General features: G+C 42.6%; 1 protein-coding gene and 1 long non-coding RNA gene across 2 annotated transcripts in view; one reads left to right on the forward strand and one right to left on the reverse strand.

The window, feature by feature from the left end:
• Positions 1-169: 169 nt before the first annotated feature.
• LOC109525620 (uncharacterized) lies at positions 170-23,225 on the reverse strand. Its single transcript, XR_002170184.1, has 3 exons — positions 23,008-23,225; positions 1,024-1,128; positions 170-566 (listed from the first exon to the last, which is right to left on the reverse strand). It is a non-coding gene; the product is annotated as an uncharacterized LOC109525620 (long non-coding RNA).
• Positions 18,564-25,136, forward strand: part of aplp1 (amyloid beta (A4) precursor-like protein 1) — a 12,025-nt gene continuing 5,452 nt past the window's right edge. Inside the window, exons 1-8 of the mRNA XM_019886240.1 lie at positions 18,564-18,778; positions 19,564-19,693; positions 20,694-20,806; positions 20,879-21,066; positions 21,139-21,446; positions 22,010-22,137; positions 24,754-24,828; positions 24,905-25,063. Coding sequence (XP_019741799.1) covers positions 18,608-18,778; positions 19,564-19,693; positions 20,694-20,806; positions 20,879-21,066; positions 21,139-21,446; positions 22,010-22,137; positions 24,754-24,828; positions 24,905-25,063 — 1,272 coding nt within the window. The 5' untranslated portion in view covers positions 18,564-18,607. The remainder of the gene's footprint in view (positions 18,779-19,563; positions 19,694-20,693; positions 20,807-20,878; positions 21,067-21,138; positions 21,447-22,009; positions 22,138-24,753; positions 24,829-24,904; positions 25,064-25,136) is intronic.

A 25,136-nucleotide genomic window follows, 5' to 3' on the forward strand; every position in this document is an offset into this window, starting at 1 on the left:
CCTCTGCACTGTGAGGTCGATGCGTTAACCACTCGCTCACTGGGCCACCATTCTGCGCAACAAACCAAACTTAATGAAGCTCTGCTTACCCTTTTGTGTGTGTGTGTGTGTGTGTGTGTGTGTGTGTGTGTGTGTGTGTGTGTGTGTGTGTGTGTGTGTGTGTGTGTGTGTGTGTGCACCAGCTCACCCGAAAACCTTAATGAGGACAAAATATACAAATGAATGGAAGGATGGCATATGTACATGGGACACACTTCTTGATTAATCAATCGGGGGCTTAATATAAAATTCTTCATCTTAATAAAACATTGTTGCTGCGTGGGAATGGTTTGGGCCATTTTTTGTTCCCAGTGCATGAAGTATGTTTGAAAGCATGGTTGTGTTGTGTGGAATATCTTGGCCTCAACAAATCGAGCTATACAGTATATCTAGTTCCATAGTGTTCTTCAGTTAAACTTCCTGTTGGTGCAATGGTCAGGTGTACCTTAGTAACATGCTTGGATGTTGATTGTACAGTGAGCGTTAAGACAGCTGGCGCTTAAGTCAAAGCATCCAAGGAACCAAAGCTGGAACAGAGCGTGATGTACCAAAAGAAAAGAGAAGAGAAATGGGGAGAACATTTGAGACTGGCGTGAGATGAAATAAAAATGAGTGAGTCACAAAGTCTCTGTGCAGTCACCGAGCAGCCCCCACCACCTCCATCCTCATCAGCACGAGCAGAAAATGTCGGGCTTTACTCGGGAACACACGTACGTACACACTCAAGCACCGCCCACGTCATCTGCCTTTCAGTGCAATAACATGAGAGGATTTGGTGGGGGGGAAGCACAAGCAGATTTTTTTCTCTGACTCTGTCTCACACACAAGCACACACACAGCCCTATCCCGTCACTTAATTAATTTTGGAGCCAAGAGTTAATCAGGTTCCACTAATGGATTCCTGTGTGCTTAGTAACTCTACTACTGTATATCCGAGTGCCAGTGGGCATCAAAAGCACCATGTTATTGTATCACATCTCTTACCTCCTGTTCTCTGCATTTTGCTTCCCCTTAAGCTTTGGAGACGCACGCATACAAATGTAGAGGCTTGGCTTCAACTTACGGGGTCGGACTAAAGACGCAGCAGCACTGAAACACAGGAAAGGATTATTGCTGATATGGAGCACAGCAGCCCTGTTGCGATCTCCCTGCATGGGCTGTATTTCAAGCATGTATTGTTTTTTTGTAATGCCTTGAGATAGGCTGGCAACCAGTCTAGGGTTATGGTTCTTGGATTATTGTTTTTTTCCCTATAAATACTTTTTTTTTTTGGTTGTAGGCTGTACATTTTGGAATGAGTTTCCCCTGCAAATCAGAGTAGAGTGTCAGAATTTTGTCTGTATGTTTTAACTCCTTTTATTTCCTTCATTTTGATCTGTTTTATTTAGTTATCTATCCATTTTCTCTACGATTTACCCAGTTCAGGGTCACGGGGAACTGGAGCTTATCTCGGCGAAAGCAGGCACAAATGAAAATTTTTAGTCAACTTCCATAGTTTGAAACAAGCATTGTTGTCGTCCCTATAAATCTCCTCCAGCAAACAACAGTTTGATTGGCTCATGATGGTCACATGATCACAACAGCTCTTTACAGTCTGTGACTAGACTAGTAGAGGAGAAAAAAGCACATCACGGTGAACATAGAGTATTTCATCTTAATTTGACAGTAATTAAGACTCGTAGAGGAGAAAAAAAGCACATCACGGCGAACATAGAGTATTTCATCTTAATTTGACAGTAATTAACCGTGGTTCTGCCTCCGAATACATCTGAATACCTCTCTGACAGTGTGTCAATCATAACTGAGTATTATTGTCTTTATAAAGACAGAATATTTGAGACACCACCGTGTATTTTCCAATCTGGTTTCAGATGTTTGTTTGAGTGAGACTCAAGACGAGCCATCCTAATCTCATCCAGCTCTGGAGTCTTGCAGGGCAAAGTTATCAGTGGTGCACAAGGTCTTCACACCCTGCATAGCTTCCTCGGGTTTCCGCGGAGCAGTTCAATTCAAGGGCGAAGCGCGACGTTTGGTCCTGCAGCAGCCAGCTGGAGGTTTTAACGCAGGGCCCTTTGAAAACATCTGCAGTTCAGTGATAACACTTGTCCTCCATGTACGAAAAAGGGGGTGGGGTGGGGCCGCAGTTAAATAGATCGAGGGCCGACTGGTGAGGGAAAGCTTTTGCCTTGGCACTGTGGAGGATTTGAGAGATGAAGGAGGAGAGAGAGAGAGACAGAGTGCAAGTGGAGGAGAATGTTATGTGGGTTGCAGGGTGGAGTGCATGTTAATGGAGACCAGCCCTATTTCGGATCCAGCAGCTGGAGGAGCAAAGAGATCCATCTTTGTTATGAGCATGTATTCATCGGTGGCCATGAAATGAGATGAAGAGGGGGAGACGAAGAAAAGAAAAAGCTTCCATCCTGTGCTGCAGGGTTTTGGGAATGTGTAACTGGCGGGTTGGACAGTGCTTGCTTATTCTTCTTCCAGTTGTTCAAAAAAAAAGACAAGCGTCCCTTTATCGTCGTATACGCCACAGCGACTGCTGTATAAAGATGGGCCGGCAGAAGAGGCTGCATCAATTATTGAAGGCCGTGGAGAGGACTGAGCGTCTGCTTGTCACGCACTCTTTCAGCGGGTCCCTCACTCCTCACGCTCCCTCGCTCGTTACGTCCCCTTCTCAGCCATCCTTCTGCCCCTCTCCTCCACACATAGCAGAAAATCCCCTCGTCTGTCTCCTCCCTCCCCGGCTCATCTAATCTCACCTCTCTACCCCCTTTGCCTCGTCCGCCTCATCCGAGAGGCGCTCGCTGCCCCTCCCCTACACATGGCTCGTGACATCTTTGCTCTGTCTCATGCATTCTTTGATTTTGCCTGAATTATTCAACCAGTTAAATCTGCACCAACAGAATAGGTTAGGGTTTTGGCTACGTCTGTATGTTTGTTGACAGCTACGGTGTCCAAATGTTTTCATTTCAGGGCCGCATGAAGAAAATCGGAAGGATGAAATGACTGCTTGAACTTCTTTTACTTTAATTCATTAAACATGCTGAAGTAAAAAAAAAAGCAGGCAATGACTATTTAATTTATATTTTGTAGTTATTTTGAAAAACTGCAACATAACAGCTTTCTGTTAAAAGGTGATAGTTGAGGGTTTTCAAGATTTTGGGGTGGCCTCTACAATACTAGATCCACCCCTGCACTGAAGAACAGCTGATTACCATCTCCACATTCAGAACCAAAATAAGAGGAAATGCTAGTTAACTGGCCATTTTTCAAACTGGTTTACTTGAGCCGTTTTCCTGGATTTGGACTGATTTGCAAGGCCCACAGATTATTGTGTTCTATTGCAACAAAAACATGCAGCCTAACAAAAGAAAGAGGGGACTCTCTTCTTTCAGCTGTAAAAAAATACCGTATTTTTCACTTCTTTAGCAATCACCATTCGAAAATAGCTAAACTTCATCAGATTTCTTTTTTCCGAGGGAAAATAATGGAGAAAAAGACTTTTTTGTAAAGGCATGCATTTCAAGCAAATTTCAAGTATGGCACCACTATTTTTTGCTTTTGTGCCATCTCAAACATCTAAATAAGACAACAGAAAACAGCATTAACAACACTACAAAAGACAGTCGTTCATACAGTTTATTAATAATAGTATTTACCACATCCTGCCTTCTCGCTCTGCCCAATTCCAACCTTTTTTTTTCTAAACTAGCCTTGTGGGCCTTGTCATATGTCATTTTTAGTATCTGCTGCAGGCCACTGAAAAATGGATGGCGGGGCCCTAATAGCCCACGGGCCGTAGTTTGGATCAACCGGTCTAAAGAATCTAATTTTTTTTTTCTTATCAGTCTACCTTAAAAAATTGTGCACAGATATGGGAAAAAAGGGTTTGCTGCTGTGGTATTAGGCAATGTATTAACATCATGACCCAATTCCCAAATTCTGGTGCTCATCCAAATCGGGATTGTCAGCATTTCAATATGCTACGGGATCCACTGGTTGCCCAAATCAGCTCAATTTGATAATATACCAGTGAGTGCAGTCACTATTTTGGTTATTAAAAAAAAGGGAAACAAATGGCTTGTTAGGCATTTTCTTTTTTTTACTTTTTAGCGGTGCTTTTCGGTGGAAATTCCATTATTTTCAGAGAACTGGAAAAAAAATGCCTCCCTCTCTCTTGAGACTCAATGTTCCCACAGTAATTGACTCTGTGGCCAGTGAGACAGAGCTTCTAGCAGTTGACCCAATGTGTTTTTCACACACTTTGCACAGATGGAACACTGTGTCCAAAGTCAGAATTTTAACCTTTTTCTGGACATCAGCGGTTCTTAACCACTGCAAGTCAGCCAGGCCACAACCCCCCTTGGGCAAGCAAGGGAACAAAGATTTATACAGCCTATCTGCCTTTGGAGGGTGCGTATATACCCTGCGGTCCCCAGTTAATCATATAACGAACAGCATACACGCTAAAAACGATTCACACTCACACATTAGGGTCTGTATTTTCACAGCCAGTGCAAGTTGAGTCAAGTCTCATTCCACGTGGAGCTCTGTTAGACCGAGTGTTGGTATTTTTCAGATGCGCACAAGCCGGCGCTAGGGGGCACATTTAAAAATGATTCAAAGGCCAAAAGTTGTGGCAGCCAGCTTGGTTCTCGGCCAACTCCTCTCATTCCTTTTAAATGCACTGTATGATTTATTTGGACTGGCATTGCATATTAATCATTAAATTACAGTCAATAGATGCCAGAGTCATGCAGGATTAATCATTTTAGGTGGGCCTCACTATTCCAAACATTTTGGAGGATCTGTGTTGCTCAAAACCTTCTAAATTCTAAAAACGAACGATGATGAGGTTGTGATATTATTGATGTTTTATTTGAGCTCTTGAGTAGTGCGCATCCTTTCAATGGGGCCAAGCAGAGAATGAGTCACTTAAATGGCATGTAAACAAGCAGCAGGCAGCGAGGTGGAACGCAGAACCAACCATTAGGCGGGTGATCATTGACGTGCTGAGGCGAGAAGGTCCAATCAAAAAACATATGCGGACTCTACCATGAAAGAAAACAGAGGGAGAGAGGAAAGACTGTTTACGCGCAGGAGAGAGGAGGCAAGAGGGAAACTGAGTGACATGCAGGAAAGTCTGTAGGGAACCAGTTGCTACGGTAACAGGGAAGGTAGCCTGCTCCTGGGGGTGGTGTTACCATGGAAACCAACCTCAGTGGCCAAGTGATGCTGAGTAGGGGAACATGAAGTAGTGGGCTAAAAATGAGTCGGGTGTTCATGGGCAAGTGAGCGGGAGCTAATGTGAAACGTGAGCGCCCGCTGCATCACGTTTGTCTTCCGCTCGACCCTCCTCTACCCTGTGAACATGTCGCCAGCCAAGTCAGGAAAGACACTTGAACATAAAAGTCAAAAACATGCGCCGAATACTGACTGACAACATGGAACAACACATTTATTGTATGAAAAAACAAACATTTCAAAATGAATAAAAGAATGAAAGGTTTTTGTGCCACACCCTTGCATCAAATGCTCTCCAGTGAAAATCATTTAGCTCTAAATGATAACACTGTCATTGGTTTGCGACACTCTCATAATAGCTCTGGTGGCACCCATCACACTGCCTTTACCCTACTTCCTCTTTATGATCCTTTCACAGAATGCGCTGTATACATTTATAAAGTGAATGTTTCATTTCCATAAAATGCATCGAGCAGACAGACTCCCGGGGGAGTGGCATGATGAGATTGCAATTGAAAGCATGCATAAATATGAGACGGAAGGAGAGCGAGAGATATATGAATGTTTTAACCCACCTCCTCCCCCCTTTGCTGCAGCCGCCCTCCCTCAGCAGGTTATTATACTCTGACACATGTATATGCGGCACATAGTGTATGTATAAAAATAAAGCAGGGTTTGTCAGTTTAATAGCTGACCATATGCATGTCTAGGCTTTTAGCTTGTAGGCTTTAAATCCTTATCGAGCCTTTTATTTCATTTCCGTAAACAGCAATTGGTTCAGGAGGCCATTAAAAGAAATAAAATGCCGTATTCCTTTTAATCTACTAACATGCTATGATCCATTACATGATTTGCATCCACACAAAACATGATCATCACTTCATCTTTTCTAGTGTTAGCATGAAGGTGGCTGCTCGTACTCAACTCAACTCTCAACTCGACTTTGTTTAGAAAGCTTTTTTACAACTGTAACAAAATACCATTAAAAATATTGCTACGAGTACTAGTACTACTACTACAACCTATCATCATCATTATAATAATACAACCATAAACTACCAAGCAAAAACTGTCTTTCTGGGGCAATTGTACACTGTAAATTGTCCAAAGGTGTGAAATGTGAGTGTGAAACGGTTTTTGAAACCTGCCTCACTTAATGAAGTTGGAAATTACGTCATAGACCTCCATAATTGACATGCAATTGCTTCGAGACACTGAGCCAAAACCATGAATGAATGAATTTCGGTTTGGGGCTAGTATGGATTCATAAATGACAATGAACCATGGTGGTCCCCTTGATAGCATGTAAACAATGGTTTCGGAGGGATTTGGAGCAGTATCGTGATGACATCAGAGCTATATGATTAGATGTCAAGTGATGCTGCGTTTGGGACTTGGATAATTAGAGGGACCCCACTTGGAGCACAAGGCATTCCAATCAGACATAAACAAAACCCATGGCTGACAACTGCAACAACACATCAGTTGATTGTTTCTTTATTTCATTATTTATCTTTGAGAACATTTTAAAAATAGATTTTGACATACTGTATAACCTCGTAGAAAGTTTATGTTCTAGCAATATAGTTTTACACTAATTTCAATGCAAAACCCACTGGGCTCTCTTTGCGTGCTCAGTGCAAATTTTGCTAAAAGCACGATCTAACTGTGCACATGGGTGGAGCATTTTTTCTGATGTGATTTTCGCAGACAAGCACAGTTGAATGGGCGTTTGCGCCGTTGCGGGCGTGAAGACAACTGACTAGCTTCCGGACCAATGGAAAACACTCATCTCATTCCCTTTAAAATTAGGGCGTGAGAGGTGCACAGTCTTTGATATTGAGGAACCAAAAACAGACTGGCGGGATTCCAAGCAGAAGATTGAAGCATGCCAAGTACCGTTTATAAAGAACTGCAAGGATTTTGTGAAGTTGTCATCCAAGCGTTTAGTAAATTAACAACTCCAATTGAAGTCCATAAATAGAATTCTTTTCATATTAATTTATGGGTCATTTGCCTTTATTTTCGGGTAAGCCTAACCTGTAAATTCAAAACACTGATTTATAATCAATTAAATATGATTTGTTGTAATGCAAATTATTGCTTGTGTTTGTTTCAAAAAAATATATGGGAAAATGACCTTGAAAAAAATCGCATTTAGATCATTTTTCAAAATCATTCGGTCCTAATATATTGATCTGCCATTGATTGGCGACCATTCTAGGGTGTACCTAACCTCTTGTCCAAGAAGGGTCTAGCCTACCCGAGACCCTAGTGAGGATCAGCAATTTGAAAAAGATGGTTGGAATATACATCGATATGATATTATATGAGTATGATTGGACTCTGAACCTGAAGTTACCTTGAGACAAAATAATTAAAATAATTCGTTCATAATCGAAATGGGAATATTTGGGTCAATATTCTTTGCATTCCTGGCGGAACGACAGTTACAGAAGATGGTTGCTCGTCATTGTTTATATTTCAATCTGCCTGCAGAAATTGCAATTGTGAGAACATTGTGGGTTTCAGCCGACCTGCAGCAGTGAAATCTCCGCTAAGCCTTTGATTCTTTCAATCCCCCCGAGGTAGCGCTTCGGCTTGAAATCACATCTGCGGGCTCTCAGCATTAACATGTTGGCACTCCCATGTTGTCTTGCTTAACTGGGATGGAGCTTTAGCAGCGTTGGTTATGTAATAGCGCAAAATAAAATCAGTCGACAAAACCACCATGAGACAAAATCATTTTTTGTCTGACTAGATTGAAGAAATTCATATGCATTCCCTGGTTTTGTGTGTGAGCTCGTGTTATGCAGGGTTTTGCCTCCCACGCTCTCGACAGCAGGCGGTGATAGGTGATTTGTTCAAAAATGTCCAACTGTGTTGCGTGTTTTTGTCTTCGAAACACGCTCGACGGCGTCATGGCTGCATGCGAGTCATGAAAAAACACTTTTTGAAACGTGGGCGGAACAGTAGGCATCACTTGGATCACTTGAATCTTACTCACTGGATAAAACTGGAGAGAAAACAGTGGGATTTTGTTGTTTTGTTCTTTGGATTATTTGGGTGGTTCATCTGAATGGATGAGAACATGTGTGAACAGGATTTTTTAAATCATGAGTCATGGCAGTGTCAGCTCTGAAAAGTGAAGTCTCAGCCCCCTTGGGCATCAAGCTCGCTACCATGGTGCAAGCATTCATCAGGCAATTCTCTTATCTCGCACAATCTTGCGGGAATTCATCCCTTATTACTCTTGCACCACAGGAAGGATTTGTCAGCCCTGATGAGAGCTGCTCTGTGTAAAAATGATAACATCCAAACGATGTGACGTCATCGAATGATTGTTCTTTACATGCGGAACAGAAGAGTTACCTTAGTAATGCCATTGAACAGTCAGTTACACTTCAAAATAGCTATGATACAAAATACTGCGATATATGTCACCGCAAACTATATGTACTTGTTGTTTTTAACGATTTTTTTCTTTCAACTCAATTTCTTATACCAGTAGTTCAAAGCTCATGTGCACTGCTTAGACCAGTGGTTCTTCACCTTCTTAGAGGTACCGAACCCAACCAGTTAATATGCACATTCACCAAACCCTTCATTAGTGAAAAATATCGTTTCTTTTTTTTTTCCACAAATTGTACGACGTACTATCACGACAGTCACACATTGACTACTAAGCGAACAAAATTTCCCACAGCACTGATTGGGCAAGCAATGTCATGTGATCATCTGCAGCCAGTGATGGCCAAGCGGGCGTGTTAAAACTAATTGACATGTTGAGTCGGATGTGTCTCACCCTCCATGGCAGAGGCTCTGTCAAACCCCTGAGACCGATTCACCGAGCTCCTGGGGTTCGATTGAACCCAGGTTACAGACCACTGGCGTAGGCTAACAACATGGATGCAAAAAGAGAGTCACAAGTTTAAAATATCAGATTCAGTGTTGCCAACTTATTGATTTGCTCGCTGCATGTAGCAATTATTTCAGGATCTGCTTTTCAGAAAGTGACTCGTGAGTTTAAATCCCACTGGGAAACTGAATCATAAGCAGAATTATTTTTACATTGTTTTCTAGATGAAAAGAAAGGAGCCCAGTGGAAGGCAATTCCACTCAATCATTGCCAAAGACAGGGTGGCCATTTATACGTTGCAAGGTGATTTATCGACATGTTGTTAACGTTTGACACTATTTGGCTGTATGTGCATCCGCGCCATGAATATTTTGCCGAGGTCACCTTGCCTGCATGAGAAAAAGTTCGGGAGAGATGGCAAAAGGAATAATCGCCACCCGAGCCATGCGGATTGTTGGCTCAGTTAAATTGTTGACCTCTTAAATTAAACAAATCCATGCGTTAAGGGTTTTGCTTTGGTCGAGCATTTTTCCGAGTGGAAGCACGTATTCAAATTAGCTGGAAAGAAAAAAAAAACATTAATTCTGACTGGCAACTAGACTAGGGTATACTCTGCTTCTCAATCAAAGTCAGCTGGGATGTGTCGTTATTTTAATGTCCACGTGTGTTAAGTTGTGCATCGTAAACAAATACTACGTGCATAATATTGTGTGCCTGTTGGCATTCTCATCCATCCTACCAAAACACTGCATCAATGCATCCATTGAAAACATGTTTTGTATTACTTTTTTTTTCTCTTGATATACAATGAATTGACTTCTATTAATAACTGATCAAGGGCAGCATGTTGGACAGGGCAGGGTCTTGCACGTCGGTCTCACAGTCAAGAGGTGGAGTTTGCATTTTCTCCCCGTTCTTGAAAAGGTTGTCTCAATTTACTCCTCCTTCCAATGACAGTTTCTTGTCTTTCCTTGCAGCATAACAGCTAAGTGCAGCTTCACCATGTTTGCTTTGAATTCTGGGTCCCACTAATTGATCCAAGTCTCCAGACCTCAGAGCCCTACTGGGTTTACATTCAATCATATAATCAGGACCTAAACCATTTAGTGATTTATAGACTAGTAGCCATAAGAAGTGCTACACAAAATGGATGGATGGATAACAACTAATATTTCTTCTGTATGTATTAATCATTTTGCATGAAGAATGAAGTTTTCCTCACAATATAATAATTATCACAAATCGTTACAGTAAAATGCTGCCATATCATTCTTTCGTGAATTACTCTGTTATTTCCCAGCCCTATTTGCAGTAAATCAAATGTCAGGAGCCAGTTTTGGCTGCTGTTTGAAAACCCACATGAACCTTCGCGATTATGGGGCCATCTGCTCCCACTGGGCTCAACTGGAGGCTGGACTGTTGTAATCTGGCCTGATGAGGCTGGAATTACAGAACACTATCATGGCAGTACATATTTTGCCACGAAATGCTTGGCATTGCATTAATCAAAGAACGTACAGTGGTGAATCCAAAGCTTCAAAACTAAGCTAAAAGTCCAAATCAATGTTTGTTTGTTATATTTTGTGATACCACCACAGGGTACCACTAATGACGATAACCAAAGAATCAGAATGGACCTTACCTAAGGCAACGCATTAAGCATTTGTGGGGGAAAGTCAGATAGCATAACGGTGGCCGCTGTCCCTATATTGCAAGCATCCGGGGCGCCATCTGACTGGAAAAAAAATCGATCATCAAATATGTGATCACCTGGGGTTATTCAATAGGTATAGTCCAGCCGATACTGCAGCATACAGCGTCAACTCGGTTCTGAGTTTTAGCCCATTTCCCATGTCGTCGCTATGTGTTAGCACCCCGAATGGAAGTGAGCTCGGTCACCATATGCTGAACTGGAAAGTGCTGCTTTTAGGTGTTGCGTCTGTTTGTGTGAAGCACATTGAGTTGCCTTGTGTATGAAATGTGCTCTATGAATAAAGCTGCTTTGCCAAAGGCTGTCTGCGGGCATAGAGTCGATGTATTATTATTATTATTATTATTATTATTATTATTGTAACTTACACAGTACAATCAGTAGCGTAGCAACACAGCTCGCACCGTCAGATGGGACAGGCGCCAGCTTCGTACCCATCACCCGAAAGAGAATAGAAAATGGATGGATGGATAAAAATGATATTTCAAACATGCTTATCCAGTTAGTAAAGGTATATTACCTTAATGAATGGGTTTACATTATTTGGTATGAGAGGTGGAGGCTGGGACGTATTGCGTTTGACTTTCGAGGTTCTATTGTACTCTAAATTTTGTCCAGTTTTTGATAAATTGCCAAATGAGTATGTGTTGGCACACATACTCATTGGCACAATATGTGGAACACAATGCGTCATGTTCCGTTCATTCTCTGAATAGAAAATGAATGTATTCAATTAGTCTTCAGTCAAAGATGGATAATAATGAGCTTCAATGTGCAGAGCTCCTTCCTCCTTTGTCCCCTCCCGCTCAATGAGAGGCCCTCAGACTAATGTTACCCCTCTCTGGTAAATGCATACCGCACCAGGAAGACGTCTGATGGACTCTATGAATAATTAACTAACATGATTACAGTGATGAAAGCTCACAAATCTCTCGGGTCATTTAGCACAGTCCGAGGGAGCGGGGAGGTGGGAGTGTTGAGGTGGAAGCTCCTGCGTGTCAAATATTGTCTCAAAGCTGTAAAGATGGAGCGATATTAAAATACAGACTGCATGGACGGAACTCGGCCATCATGGGAGAAGATGAGAAACAGGGAATAGAAAGAAAAATTGAAGGAGGCATGTTGAAATCAGGAACACCCACCATTCAAGCTGTCTGCGATGCTGGGGAGCACAAAGACATTAGAACCTTTGTGCATGTGTGCCCGTTTCATTCAAGCACAGCTTAATCATCCATCTGATTCTCTTCTATGTAAATGCGTCCTCCACACGCTAGTGGCAATTAATGGCAGTTTTCAGTCACGACATGATGTCACCTTATATAGAGGAGGACTCGGTGGATAGATTTAATAAGCACCGGTCATTATGCATTCTCCATCCGTCCGTGTTCTACGCCGCTTCCCCTGTTTGAGGTCACGGGGAGTTGGAGCCTATCCCAGCCTGGATAGTGATGCACAGGGCACATATGAACACTGTCAACCTTTCTTACTCACATTCACACCGCCGCTGAGTGGGAACTGAACCCGCGCTGCATGCATGCATGCAAGTCAGGCAACAGCAGCCGATATTCACTGTGAAATGGAGAAATGTCAGTTTACATGAAAATAGTATGATAAATTGGGACGGACCATGATGGTTGGATTGATGATTTTAACCAATTTGGTAACTGATGTGATTTTACAAATATGTTATTCAAATTTCTTGTAGAACCATCCATCCAGTTTATAAAGTGCTTTTGCTCGTCCAGGTTGATCTTGAGTCCATCTCAGCTGACTTCAAGCAAGAGCGATGGTACACTGGGTGTAAGCCGAATTGCAGAGCACATACAGAGAAAAAAATAAAACATTCACTCACATCCACATTTACAGTATGGACAATTTTGAGTCTTCAATGAACCTCGCATGCATGTTTTTGAAATATGGTGAACTACAAAGGATTTTTGGAGCCCAGAATCTAACCCTGGAACTCTCGACTGCCAATGTTTTCAATACGAGGTCACTGTGCTGCTTTGTGCAAATTGATTCTATTGGTCGGTCTCGACATGGGTATATTATTTATTGAGCGATCCATCCTTCCATTATCTGAACCGCTTATAGTCACCGGGGTCGTGAGCGTGCTTATCCCAGTTGACTTCGGGCCCTAAAGCAGGGTACAACCTGAATATTTTTGTGTTTAGCCATTGCTCTTGTTTATTTTCAATATGTTTCGGTTTTTGAATGTGTTTTGATTATTTTAAAAGAGTGTTTAATGGCCTTGTAAAATGTGCCATACATGCTATAAAAATATGCCTGGAGAGTATTTAAAGAAGTGGTTCAGAGAAGAGATGATGGATGGATTTCACTTGCCGGAGGAGTGTTCTATAACGCAACGCCCGCGATGGAGGGGGGAGGGGGGAATCGCTGTCTATATTCCTTGAGGCACAGCATCAAAGATTTGAGCGCAAATGTATTATATGAGTTGTTTTGTGTTATCTGTGTCTCAGTCAAACAAAAGTACGTGTAACATTTAGCAAGACAACAGCGCGATTGTGTGCCGATTGCGCATTCATGGGATGGTGGAAGGAAGGAAGCAGATTGTAAGAGGTGACAAATGATGGGTGGGCTTTTCCGCTCCGCCTCTCCTGCCCTGGCTTGCCTGCCAGGGCAGAGCGATTGCATCATTAAAGAGGATGAAGTCATGCTGCAACAGAAGGGTGGAACAGGTGCTGCAAATTTAATTTGATCAGGGGGGATGATGCCTGAGGAAAAAATAAATAAAAAATCTACTGCTTCGGCCTGAACTCAAACATGTCTCATTGTCTGTTGCGTTTCTCCTGAAACAATCTGCTCTTGGATTTTATTGTTCTTCTAACCCATGTTTAAGTGCAGCTCCAATTAAACATAATCATAGCCACACATCCGTAGTACAATGTCTGCGGTTTAGTGCCTTATTGTCCCCGTGGGAACATTTTGTTTGTTCGTGAAGCTTCCTGCCATGGAGACTGTGAAGCACACACCCAATTATGTAGCAGTGCCGTCAGTCGAAATGAAAAACCATTGGAGCAAACAAAGGCGAAGAACATACAGCACAGCGGAGCGAGGCAGAAAGTCAATGCATCGCTTCTCTTTTCTATCAGCAGGCTCTTATTAATGATGCAGCACTCTTGTGTCAGCCCGCTGGCACAATTCACTCTCATCATCACCACGAGATGGCATGTGGGACTCACCCGGCGTAACCAACGCAGGGTACAGCCGCGCTCTGCCTCACTGTGTCTTGACGCAGATGCACAAACTGTGCTGAAAACCTACTACCACGCTATTTGGGACATTTACTTCCACAAAAGTCAGACTTTACTTAGATCTGAAATGCAACTTGCAAAGGATTGCATCCGGATGAAAACTGGTTTGATGTTAACAGTCTTGGCCTGCCAAACGTAGTGTTTTTTTTTTCCTTTAAATCTGGGATGGTAATAACGGATGCGTCCATTCATTGTTCTTTAACTCATTCAGTACCAGCCAATTCTAGACCAAGTCTGAAAAGACATTTAAAAACGTCTTTGGGAGTCAATGAGTTAAGAATAGTGAAAATTATGTGGAAAGGAGGCAAAATGGAGTTAGCTACTGGTTGCAACCAGCAGAGGGGCTGTTGATCCAATCTCTAGTTTGTGCCGTGAAAAAAACAACAACAACAACATGACTAGCACTATCACATCAATGAAACCTAAATAGTGTGAGTAACCAAGTTGACGTAGCGATCCTGTCAGGCATTAAAGATTTTGTGGCATTTTAAGTTATTTGAGGTCTCCTTCGACCACCGGGATGTTACAGCTTTGCACAGGAATGAATGTGACAGTTACTGTCATTAAAACACACATTTAGTGAACTATGGGTACGATAAACACTTAAATATAATGATTCACAACCTTATGATGGAAGATGTTGATCATTGCATACCGCATTGCAAACGTGAACAGATGAGCAACCGAAAAGTACACAAACTACCGTATTTAAAAGGCGCACCTAAAAGCCTTCCATTTTCTTAAAAGCTCACAGTGCGCCTTGAAATCCGATGCGCCTTGTGTATGGTCATTACGGTAATATGTCGACCCCAAAATGGCTCCTTGCTCGAGACATGCTTACAACGCAGATTTCAAACTTAAGGCGATCGGGTTTCGCAGTTGAACACGGAAATAGAGCAGCAGCAAGAGAGTTCAACGTTAACGAGTCAATGTTATAACTTGCTGTTGGTTCAGTGAACTGTGTCGCTGCTTTATTAAATACGTTTTACTGACATCTGATCGTCGCTATATAAATAAGGGTGTAGTGTAGTGTATTGTAGTGTTCCGTTGGCATTTCCTTTAGCGTAGCTCCATCTAGTGGATGCATTGTAGATTGCATCTTATAATGCGGTACGTCCAATATATGTCAAAAATTACAAAATAGGCCATTCATTGAAGGTGCGCCTCATAATCCAGTGCGCCTTTGAGTGTGGAAAATACGGTACTTCATTTTTTTTTCTTCACAAGAACCGTTGACAGTTTGTTGAAAGTGCATTAAGTTGCCCAACCCACATCTGGATTACTACTACGAATGTTTGTTTCCTTAAAATGCATTCTGTACAACAGTGGGCTCTTTTGGAAGGTGTAACACTTGTTTGTACCCTGCATATCACTGACTTGAACAAGAAAGTTGAAGCACTAACGGACAGATGCAGACATCAGGTCCTTGGCAGAAGTAATGAAACACCTGCATAACTTATAGATTGTGTTATTGCAGAGCTTTCCGTCTGAATGATGTTTTTGTGCTTTGCCTGCTGCACGGCCCTTGCTTACCAGCATGTGGAGATGCATGTGATTTCACAACGAACTGGGTCACAAATCAGCAGGAGGTTTTTTACATGGCTGGTGCTGCTTTGGGACAAGCTGGGGAAAAAATAAACAAAAGTGAGCATCTTAAAATCAGTTCTTGCTTAACTGGGTTCATCATGAGAGGGGCATCTTATCGGATCCCAGATCAGGCTGGTGTACAGCCTTGCTCTCATGGAGGCAGGGAGCTTCGCGCTCCTTATGGACTCCTATTGATTGGAGGCGGGAGTGCGGTGATTCAGTTGCAGTCATTCTGCATTGATTTTCTGCAAGTGCACAAGTGGAGAGTAGGCAAAATGAGAGAGCTTGGCCGAGGTTATCTTCTCAAATATCCGGAAGTACTGTTTTTTTCTCTATGGCGCTGACCTTCCCCCGCGTCAAAAAGAGAGGCTTGCTCAGACGTCAGCTCAGCAGCTTCACAGGACAGCAACCTCAGCAAATGCATTCCTTAAGCAACTACGCCCCGAAGCCATCCAACACAGTCAATAAAAGTCAAACAAGCACTTATTTCACTTTCTAATTTGGCTTCCCAGCCCTCGGAAACCTGATGTGATGAGCAGCTACTTGCATGAGAGCCGACGTGAGAGAAGCCTCATGCCAAGATGAAGACAGAAGCAAGGGCCAAGTTCCAAGAAGCTTTTTTATTGGCAGTCGAGCTGAGTTATTTTAAAAGGCAAGATTGTTGGAAGGACCACGTGACAAAGAAAGAAAGCGTGTCCACAGCGGGGGAAAGAAAGAGGCTTTTTTTTCCTCCTCATATTTTGCGCAAAGCACAATTATTCCCAGCATGCAAGCTCATGTCACAATATGAAAGTAAAATAAAATACAATTGCTTGTCACTCAATTCGCTTCGATATAAAATCAATGTTCCTGATTGAAATGCCATTAATGCATCCAAATGAAAAAAAAACACCACATATTGTTGGGTTACTTTTTATGACATTGAAAAATAGCATACGGCAGTATTCGTGCATTGACTTGTGCCTTCAAAAGGCGTGGCTTTGTGATTGAGGTTAGGAGCCACAGTTGACTAGTTACCAGCTCCGTGCTCTTTGTGAGTGCTTTCATTTTGTATTTATATGTGTGAATATTGGTCTCGTTAAATAGCCTACATTGCTGAAAGGCAGCTGCAGCTCTTTTTATTTTCCCTTCACCCTAATGGTGGAAAGTCCGAAAATCACTTGTTGTTTATATTTTGGTTCACAGCGCAGAGTAAAACATCCATCCATCCATGCATCCATTTTCTCGGACCACTTCATCACAAGGATCGCAGGGCGTTTTTGTGATATGTTCCCACAGGCTACTTTTTGCTTCATGGAAATGAGAATGAAATCGTATTAGACAGGCGGGACTTGAAGATTTGTGAAAATGCAGTAGAGCCCGAAAGTGGGGTACATGCATAATTTCTATCATTTTGATTTGTTAAATGGGAAAGGGCCCACATATGTCGAAAAAAAATGGTATATACTGCTCTTTAAGTGTGGGCCGTACTCGAGATGCCCAACACATAACGCTGTCCACACAATGGCTGTCCTTTCATTTCACGTCACAGAAGGCAAGTTGTTTGCTCCAAAACAATTTGCTGAGTTGTTTTGACTTCTTTCAGTTGGAGGACAATACAAGGAACAATTCGTTCTGTAAACTCTGATTACTTTGTTGAAAATGCAGGGAAGCCAAGATTCACATGATCAAAACTGAAATTATTTTATCAGTTTGTTGCCTTGAAATTTGGAGTCCACTCAACTTTTTTTTTTCTTCAGTGTATAAACATGGAGAGAAAAGAAATGCTCAAATTGGGCCCGCAAAAAGTTGACCACTACGTGTACCGGGGCACCTGTAAACTTCCAATTTGTTCATATTTAATTTATATTCCCCAAAGGAAGTCATGTAAAATGATCTCTATGAATTTTAATTAGGACTTCAAACAGTTGAGTTGCAGCTGGCCCAAGCAGTGCTTCTCTTTGATCAGGCATCACTCTCCTATATATATATTTTTTTCCTTCTCACTTTCTTCCTCCGGGCAACACTCTTCTAATTGGTTCAGCGCTGCTTCCAGCCTCCCTGTCGTCTTTTGCTCTATCTCTCAAGTCCGTCTGTAGACCTAAAAAGATTGCCGCCGTGCAAATGACCCTATTTATGATCAGATATTTAGAAAACTGACTTCATATTCATGTTCTGCTCTAGCAAAGCCTACCAGAGGCTAATTTTTTGCGCTTGGTGCCACAGTGAATCTGTCTGAGAATGGAGTTGGGTTTCTTGTTTGCGCTGATTCCAGGCCTCGCTCTTCTGGGTGTGTGCGCTGCACTGTTAATGTAGTGAAGTGGCTCATCGGTCATTGAGCTCGCTTTAACATCTGACTCCCAGGCCGAGCGGTGGTTTGTTCCTCAGTGCGAGGTCCCACGGGTCCTCCCCGCGTGCAGGCAACATATTTCATGATCAATAACAACAGAGAAGGCTGCCGTCAGGGGTCGCGGCGCGCTCTCATAGTAGGCTATATTTTGTACTGCATCCTATATGTTTATTAGATTGTATATATTTACATCCCGCACGCTTCAACCCTTCGGTGCTCCCGGCAAATGCAGCAATAAACTGGGCTTCTCATTCGCTCTTACTTGTCATTGGCTTGAGGGACTAACAGTGAGCTATCAATAGATCTTCCTTGTCTCTGAGTTCCGTCGATATCCTTTTAAAGCGCTATTCCCTAGTGCATTACTTTAACTTTTCTGTTTTGATACCTCACCCTCGTTCAGTGCCTCAGCGCCGGGTTTATTGCGAGAGTGCATCTACCAATTACCCGTGAGGCCCACTTGCCCCCCTGGATCAGCCTCACTATTATATGTCACTGGGTTTGTATCGACTCGTCCTCATTTCTGTTTTCTCCCCACCCACCCTTTCCTCCAGGCCCTGTCTATGAGCGAGGTAAACGGGCCCGGCCCCCAGGTGGCAGAACCACAGATTGCGATGTTCTGCGGCCGTCAGCTGCTTCACATGAACCCGCAGACGGGCCAGTGGGAGCCAGACCCTCAGGGCCGCAAGGACTGCTTCAAAGATCCCAATGAAATGCTCTCCTACTGTCAGGAGGTAGGCTTGACAAAGAATGGCACATAGAAACATTATCTTTATTTATTTATTTGTTTTCTTAATCTTAATCTGCCTAGAACGCTATGATCGACTGTATTGAAGATAATCAGTAAAGGGATGTTTTTGGAATGTACAATATTATATTTTATGATCATAGTCTACATAAATAATTAATTAACATTGATTATATAAGAATTAAAAATGCACGCATTCAATATATGACACAATATCATATTCCATTTTATATCATCCCCTTATCAGCTCTTTGTTCCTGGTTACTGAGTCTTCATATTATGGGACAATCACATAATTAACACCCGCTTCCTTGGAAAATACTGTTTGTATTTATGAGGAAAGGGCGAAAAAGCGCCATCTGGCGGTCATGCCACGCGTAGAATCAGTGTTATTTGATGGCTCATAAGGGGTTCTACATTTGTTGACGTCTGAATAAATCTCGGGGTGCGCCTCTTCCTTTAAATTCACAATTTTTGGCAGTGGCCCAAAGCAATGAGTTGATAAATTAGAACGAGTCAGTCGAGAACAGTGAACAAAATGGTCGTAATGAAGCATTAGACAGAGGCCTTGCATGGCGTTACAAAGACGCATGAGTCTTTCCCTTTTATAGTCTTCTTCCTACACACCCACAACCATTATTTGACCCTCGTCCTTCAACCTGTCCTCTGACCAAATGTCCCCTGTCTCCTCCTCTTGTCTTCATTCCCTCTGCTTCTGCCCCTGCATCTCTCTTCCGACACTTCCATCTCTGCATGGACCCGCACGACCAGATGTACCCAGCGCTTTCCATCTCCCACGTAGAGGAGGCAAAAAGTCCTGTGAACATCCCTTACTGGTGTAAGAAAGGCTGGAGCCACTGCCAGGCACGCCGCTTCATAGTGGTGCCCTATCGCTGCCTAGGTAAGAGTACTGAAATAAATCATGCAAATGCGTGACATGCCACGCGTCATGAAATGAGAAACAACAGTGTCAACTTCATTTCCACGAGAAGGTGAGGGAATCGGGGAAAGGAATGTTTTGTCATTTAATTGACAGCCCACTCTGTTATATCGACTTTTTGTTGCACGTGACACCGAGAAAAAAATAATGTACTTAAATACAGGAACTCGCGACAAACCAAATGGTCATGAGCTTCAAGTGCAGCACAGTACAGCAAAGAGCGCACGTCTTCATTAGCGTAATGCTAATTGTCTTTCTGCAGTTGGGCACTTCAGGTTTATGCAATTTCGACATGTAGAAATTATATTATAATAAACGGTGGCATTTTAATGGCTTGTATACAAATAGAAAGATCTCTGAATTACCTGCCCACTCAGTGTTAAATTAAACAACCAAATAAAGGTTCTGACATACTGTTCTGACAATTGACCTTATTAACAGCTTTGTATACACATAGTCGGGTGTCTAGAGTGTCTGCCCCCCCGCCACTCCAGACTAGTGTGTAATTGAACATTTTATGCATATTTCTGAAAATGTGGCTGTAAGTGGAGCGTTCCCAATTTACATGCAAAGTAGATCATAACTGCAACATATATTTCCGCACTGAAGCACGCAGTTCTTCATTCACCAATCATAGGGTAGCGGTGCGCTAACACAAAAAAAAAAAATAATAATAAATAGACCCCTGGTTCTCTGTGTTTGAGGAAATGGCCATATTTTATGGAAATATGCCAAAAAAGGAGTCACTGATTGTATGTCTCACTCGCCTGCCAGTCGTGCGAGCAGCGTAGGTTAAAGAGACAAAAAAAAAGAGAGACAGAGAGCGAAAAGATGTTCAAATTAGTTTCGGTGACCGGTATCCCGCTTTCGACTCTTGTGAACCCAGACCTGGACTCCAGTCGTAGAAAATGGAGGGATGATTCTCACAGTGAGATTTTTGTGTATTTCCATATTGGTGCAGAAGGTGAGTATGTGAGCGAGGCCCTGCTGGTTCCAGACCGATGCCGTTTCCTTCACCAGGAGAAGATGGATGCCTGCGAGAGTTACGTGTACTGGCACAACATTGCAAAGGAGGTGCGATACATGGCAGTACATCGAAATGTGTGTGAAGCAACAAAGATGACTTGTAACGTTCTTCTCCCAAAGGCGTGCACTGTAGACAATCTGGAGCTTCACAGCTATGGGATGCTTTTGCCATGTGGAGAAAATTTCCGCGGGGTGGAATATGTATGCTGCCCAGGTCGAAGCAGCACCAGCAGTAAGCCAGAAATTGAAGAAAGGGAACTCCTCACTGGCCACCAGACCACACTGAATCGGGGAATACTCAATTCTGCGTAAGACACCCCCCCCCCAGAGATTCGGTTTGACCACTTAGCATGTCTGGTCACCGCCTTTTATTTCTACAGCAGCAAAGTGATCGAACCCACCCCGAGCCCCTCCCCCGACCCCGACATTTACGAGACGGATATGGAGGACGACGATGACGAGATGGTGGAGGACGATGAGGATGAGGAAGAGGAAGAAGAGGATGAGGTGGATGAGGATCCGGTGGAAGAGGAGGACGAAGAGGAGCCCATTGCAGTGAGAAACCCAGAGAAGTACGAATACCCCATCGACTCGGGTCCCTACCAGACAGCTGACTATCTGGACTCATCCTACTATGACAAAAGCTACAAAGCCACGACCTCACCACCTCTGATGAAAGGAGAAAGCGGTACTTGTACTCATCCCCCTCTTGATAAGCACAACCAGAACTGATGTCAACATTTATGGAGTGATCCAGTGCTTCACTTTTTCTACATTTTGTAATGTTTTCACACGCTTTGAATCCTGCGTCTGAAATAATGATGCAGCCAATTTATGGATTTTTTTTACAGGCTTCGTGCCACCAACACATTCTCCGCCAATCTCAATTCTCCCCCTGATGCCTTGTTTCGCGCCTTACCGCACAGGTATGCGCGTTCACAAGAACAAAAGGTTGTCTCAGTTCTCAGCGGGCGGGCTTGGTCTCACATCAGGAAGCAGAGATGGCTCCAAGTTATAGCCGACAAACTGCTATCTATATATATATATCTATATATCTATATATATATAGATATATATAGATATATATATATATATGTAGGATAGTTTCTTATTTTGGAATTTGGCAGTAAAATATAATGCGGGGAAAAAAGTGAAGCACTGTGAATATTTTACTGATGCACTGTAATTTTCAACTTCGAAGCCAGGCAAAATAAAAGCAATTGCCTCTGTTTCCTGTCACTCCCATTGCAGTGACAACCACTCGACCCACAGATGGCGTGGATGTTTATTTCGAGAAGCCAGTGGACGACACTGAGCATGCCAACTTTCTGCGTGCCAAAACAGACCTGGAGGAACGACGAATGAAGAGCATCAATGAGGTGAATTTCACAGGGTGGAGAGTACCTGAACAGGATTATAAATTCTGCTGTTCTTTTTGCACCGTTTTTGGCATTAGAAATCCAAGTCGAGGGTTGGGCGATTTGGCTCAAAATTCACATTCACGGCAAAGATCACAATTTTTTCGTAATTTATTGGACAGACTTGTAATCACACAGCGTAATTTGGGTGGCATTTTATTTCGTATTTTTAAATCATCTTTTTATTTTTGACAATATCTGTAAATTTAGTTTCCTGCTCTTAATTGGGAATACATACTTGATGGTTTTAAATGCTCCTTAAATTAACGAGCCATTGACGAGCCATTGTGTATGTATGTGACGTCACTGAAGGCCTAAGGTTGAAATTCACGCCTGCCACTGGTATTTGTATTTTTAATTTCTTGTTTTCATTGTTGTTATATGACATATTTTTAGTCCATGTAAAGCACTTTTCTTGTAGCAATAGTTTTCTTCAAGTTCTCTATAAATTAAGTTGAGAAAATGGACTGATAGATGGTTGGAAGGAAATACCAAGATCGTTTAGAGCAGCGATTTCCAACCAGTGTGCCGTGACAGATCAGGTGTGCTGCAGAAAAGTATCTTAGTTTTCTTTAATTGGTTAGAAAATTATTTCATTACTACAAATAATGCGCTGTTGTTCTTCTGGTGCAGGGATGCCCCACCCTTTTTGACAAAGATCTACTTTTCGACGAACCAACCTCCCGCGGTAGACACGTTACCCCACACGCGAGCATACGCACGCATTTACACGCGCACGTCCCGATGAGCAATAGTCATAAGATGAACGAAACAGAAAAATAAAGTAGGCACAAAAGTTTGCGAGTTTGTCGAAATCAAATCACTGCCTACCTTAGTAGGGACCTGACGCGGAGTCATGGGACGGACTTTGCAGCGTAGCTCAATCGGAGCTCACGTGTCGCGTTTTAAAATGCTTCTCCCTGCACTCCAGATTTCCATTCTTTGCCCGTGCGCTCGGTGAATTGTACATGAAACAAACGCTGAATGAGAATAATAATAACAATAAACAATATAGCGCAACAGCTCTGATCGCGAGCGGCCTTTCCAGACTGCTGCCCACTAACAACTTCCGGTGCAGTGTGAACTAACTCAAAAATATTACATATGTAAGTTGAGGGGTTCATAGGTTTGTAGTGGATACGCTCTACTTTACGAATAGGCAAAAGGAGAGATGGAATCCTTTGAACGCAGTTTTTATTCTTTCGACGTCTGCACCTCCGAACGAACGAACGAGAACACACCCCTTTCCGGTAACACAAACACTTCCTGGTTTCCTTCAGCCAATCAGACAATATCAACATAAACTTGTTTATCCAATAATTTAACATAAGCTTACACATATAAATAACAACCCTCGCGATCGACTTTGGACCAGTCCGCGAGTTACCAGTCAATCGCGATGACGTATTGAGCATCCATGCTCTAGCGTATCAATGGAAGTAATGCAGTTACAGACAGAACGATAACATTCTCTTCCACAAAATGGCATAAATGCCCATAATTATTGTGTATTTACTTTTTTCACTCCATTTTTTCCTGTTATTTTGTTTGGGGAAAAGCATTTCGGATAACTCAACTCAACTGTATTTATAGAGCACTTTCAAACAGCCATAGGTGCATACAAAGTGCTGTACATGGAGCAATTCAACGAGTGGATTGGGGCTGTCATTGTACGTACAGGGTTTGCGCGGTAAAGTGAGGGGGCAAGAGGTGGACCCAAACCTGGAGTGCATATTTTCCTGAACCAAAAATGTATTTCCAAAAACAAAAATCCTACCAAGGCACTGTGGGTGGCGAAAAAAAAAACCCTCTTTTATAATAAATCAACAAAGTCCTGAAAAAAAATCACAACTCAAAGAAACAAAACACTCATGACAAAACAAAGTGTTTGACAGCAACAAAAGCAATAAACACAATGATCCAGGGAACTAAATACAAGCAAACTGACGAGACAATAAGAGGCACCCAATAAGAGGCACTGATCGGGGAAACACAAGGGGCTGGGCAGAAAAGAACAGGTGGACACAAAGCTTAACAAGACCCACATTAAATTAAAAAAAGAGCCACCACAAACAAACAAAAGACATAACATGAAACAAAATACAAATACAAATCAAAAACAAAAACACAGCTCAATAAAAGACTGGAAATAACTCTTTAGAGGGGTACAAAAGATTGTTGTTTCATCCTTCCAATAATATTGGTAATCTTCAAAAGACAAATGAGGAGTTGCGATTGGAAACATTGAACTGGGTTATAACTTACAATGCCGGCGTGTTTGCGAAGCAAATCAGGGTGGAGAAAAACACTCTTAACACACCACAAAATACTCTTCCAGAGACATCCAAGGGACAAATCAAGCTCAAATTACCGTAGGCCCAGTTATCGGTGGCATGTGTGTACCCTGCTTTACACAATTCAGAGCCAAAAGAAATACATTCAACAAAACAAATTTTGGAATCATTTTGGGCTTTTCCCTCACTATTGTAAGAAATCAGTCTATGATCTTGCCTGTGCAGTTTAAATGGAAAAATAGCATGTGACTGTTTTCTGACATGAAATCTTTCCATTTGTTAGATCATGAAGGAGTGGGCTGAGGCAGACAACAAGTCAAAGAATCTGCCAAAGTCAGAGCAGCAAGCCCTAAATGAGGTATGTGTGTCAGGTGGTATCATGGCGTAGCTGCTTCCATGGCCTCCATTTTAATTCCATCATCATCTGCCTGCAGCACTTCCAGTCCGTGCTGCAGACGCTGGAGGAACAAGTGGCGGGCGAGAGGCAGAGGCTGGTAGAGACTCATCTGGCCAGAGTGGAGTCCATCCTCAACAACAACCGCCGGCTGGCCCTGGAGAACTACCTGACTGCGGTGCAGTCTGACGAGCCACAGGTCAAACATAAAAGTCATCGAAAGCGAGCAGTCGCAAAAATGGCCACGTCGAAAAACATTGCTGTCCTCCTTG

This window comes from Hippocampus comes, unplaced genomic scaffold, assembly GCF_001891065.2.
Source record: "Hippocampus comes isolate QL1 unplaced genomic scaffold, H_comes_QL1_v1.1 scaffold335, whole genome shotgun sequence".
NCBI classification, from domain to species: domain Eukaryota; kingdom Metazoa; phylum Chordata; class Actinopteri; order Syngnathiformes; family Syngnathidae; genus Hippocampus; species Hippocampus comes.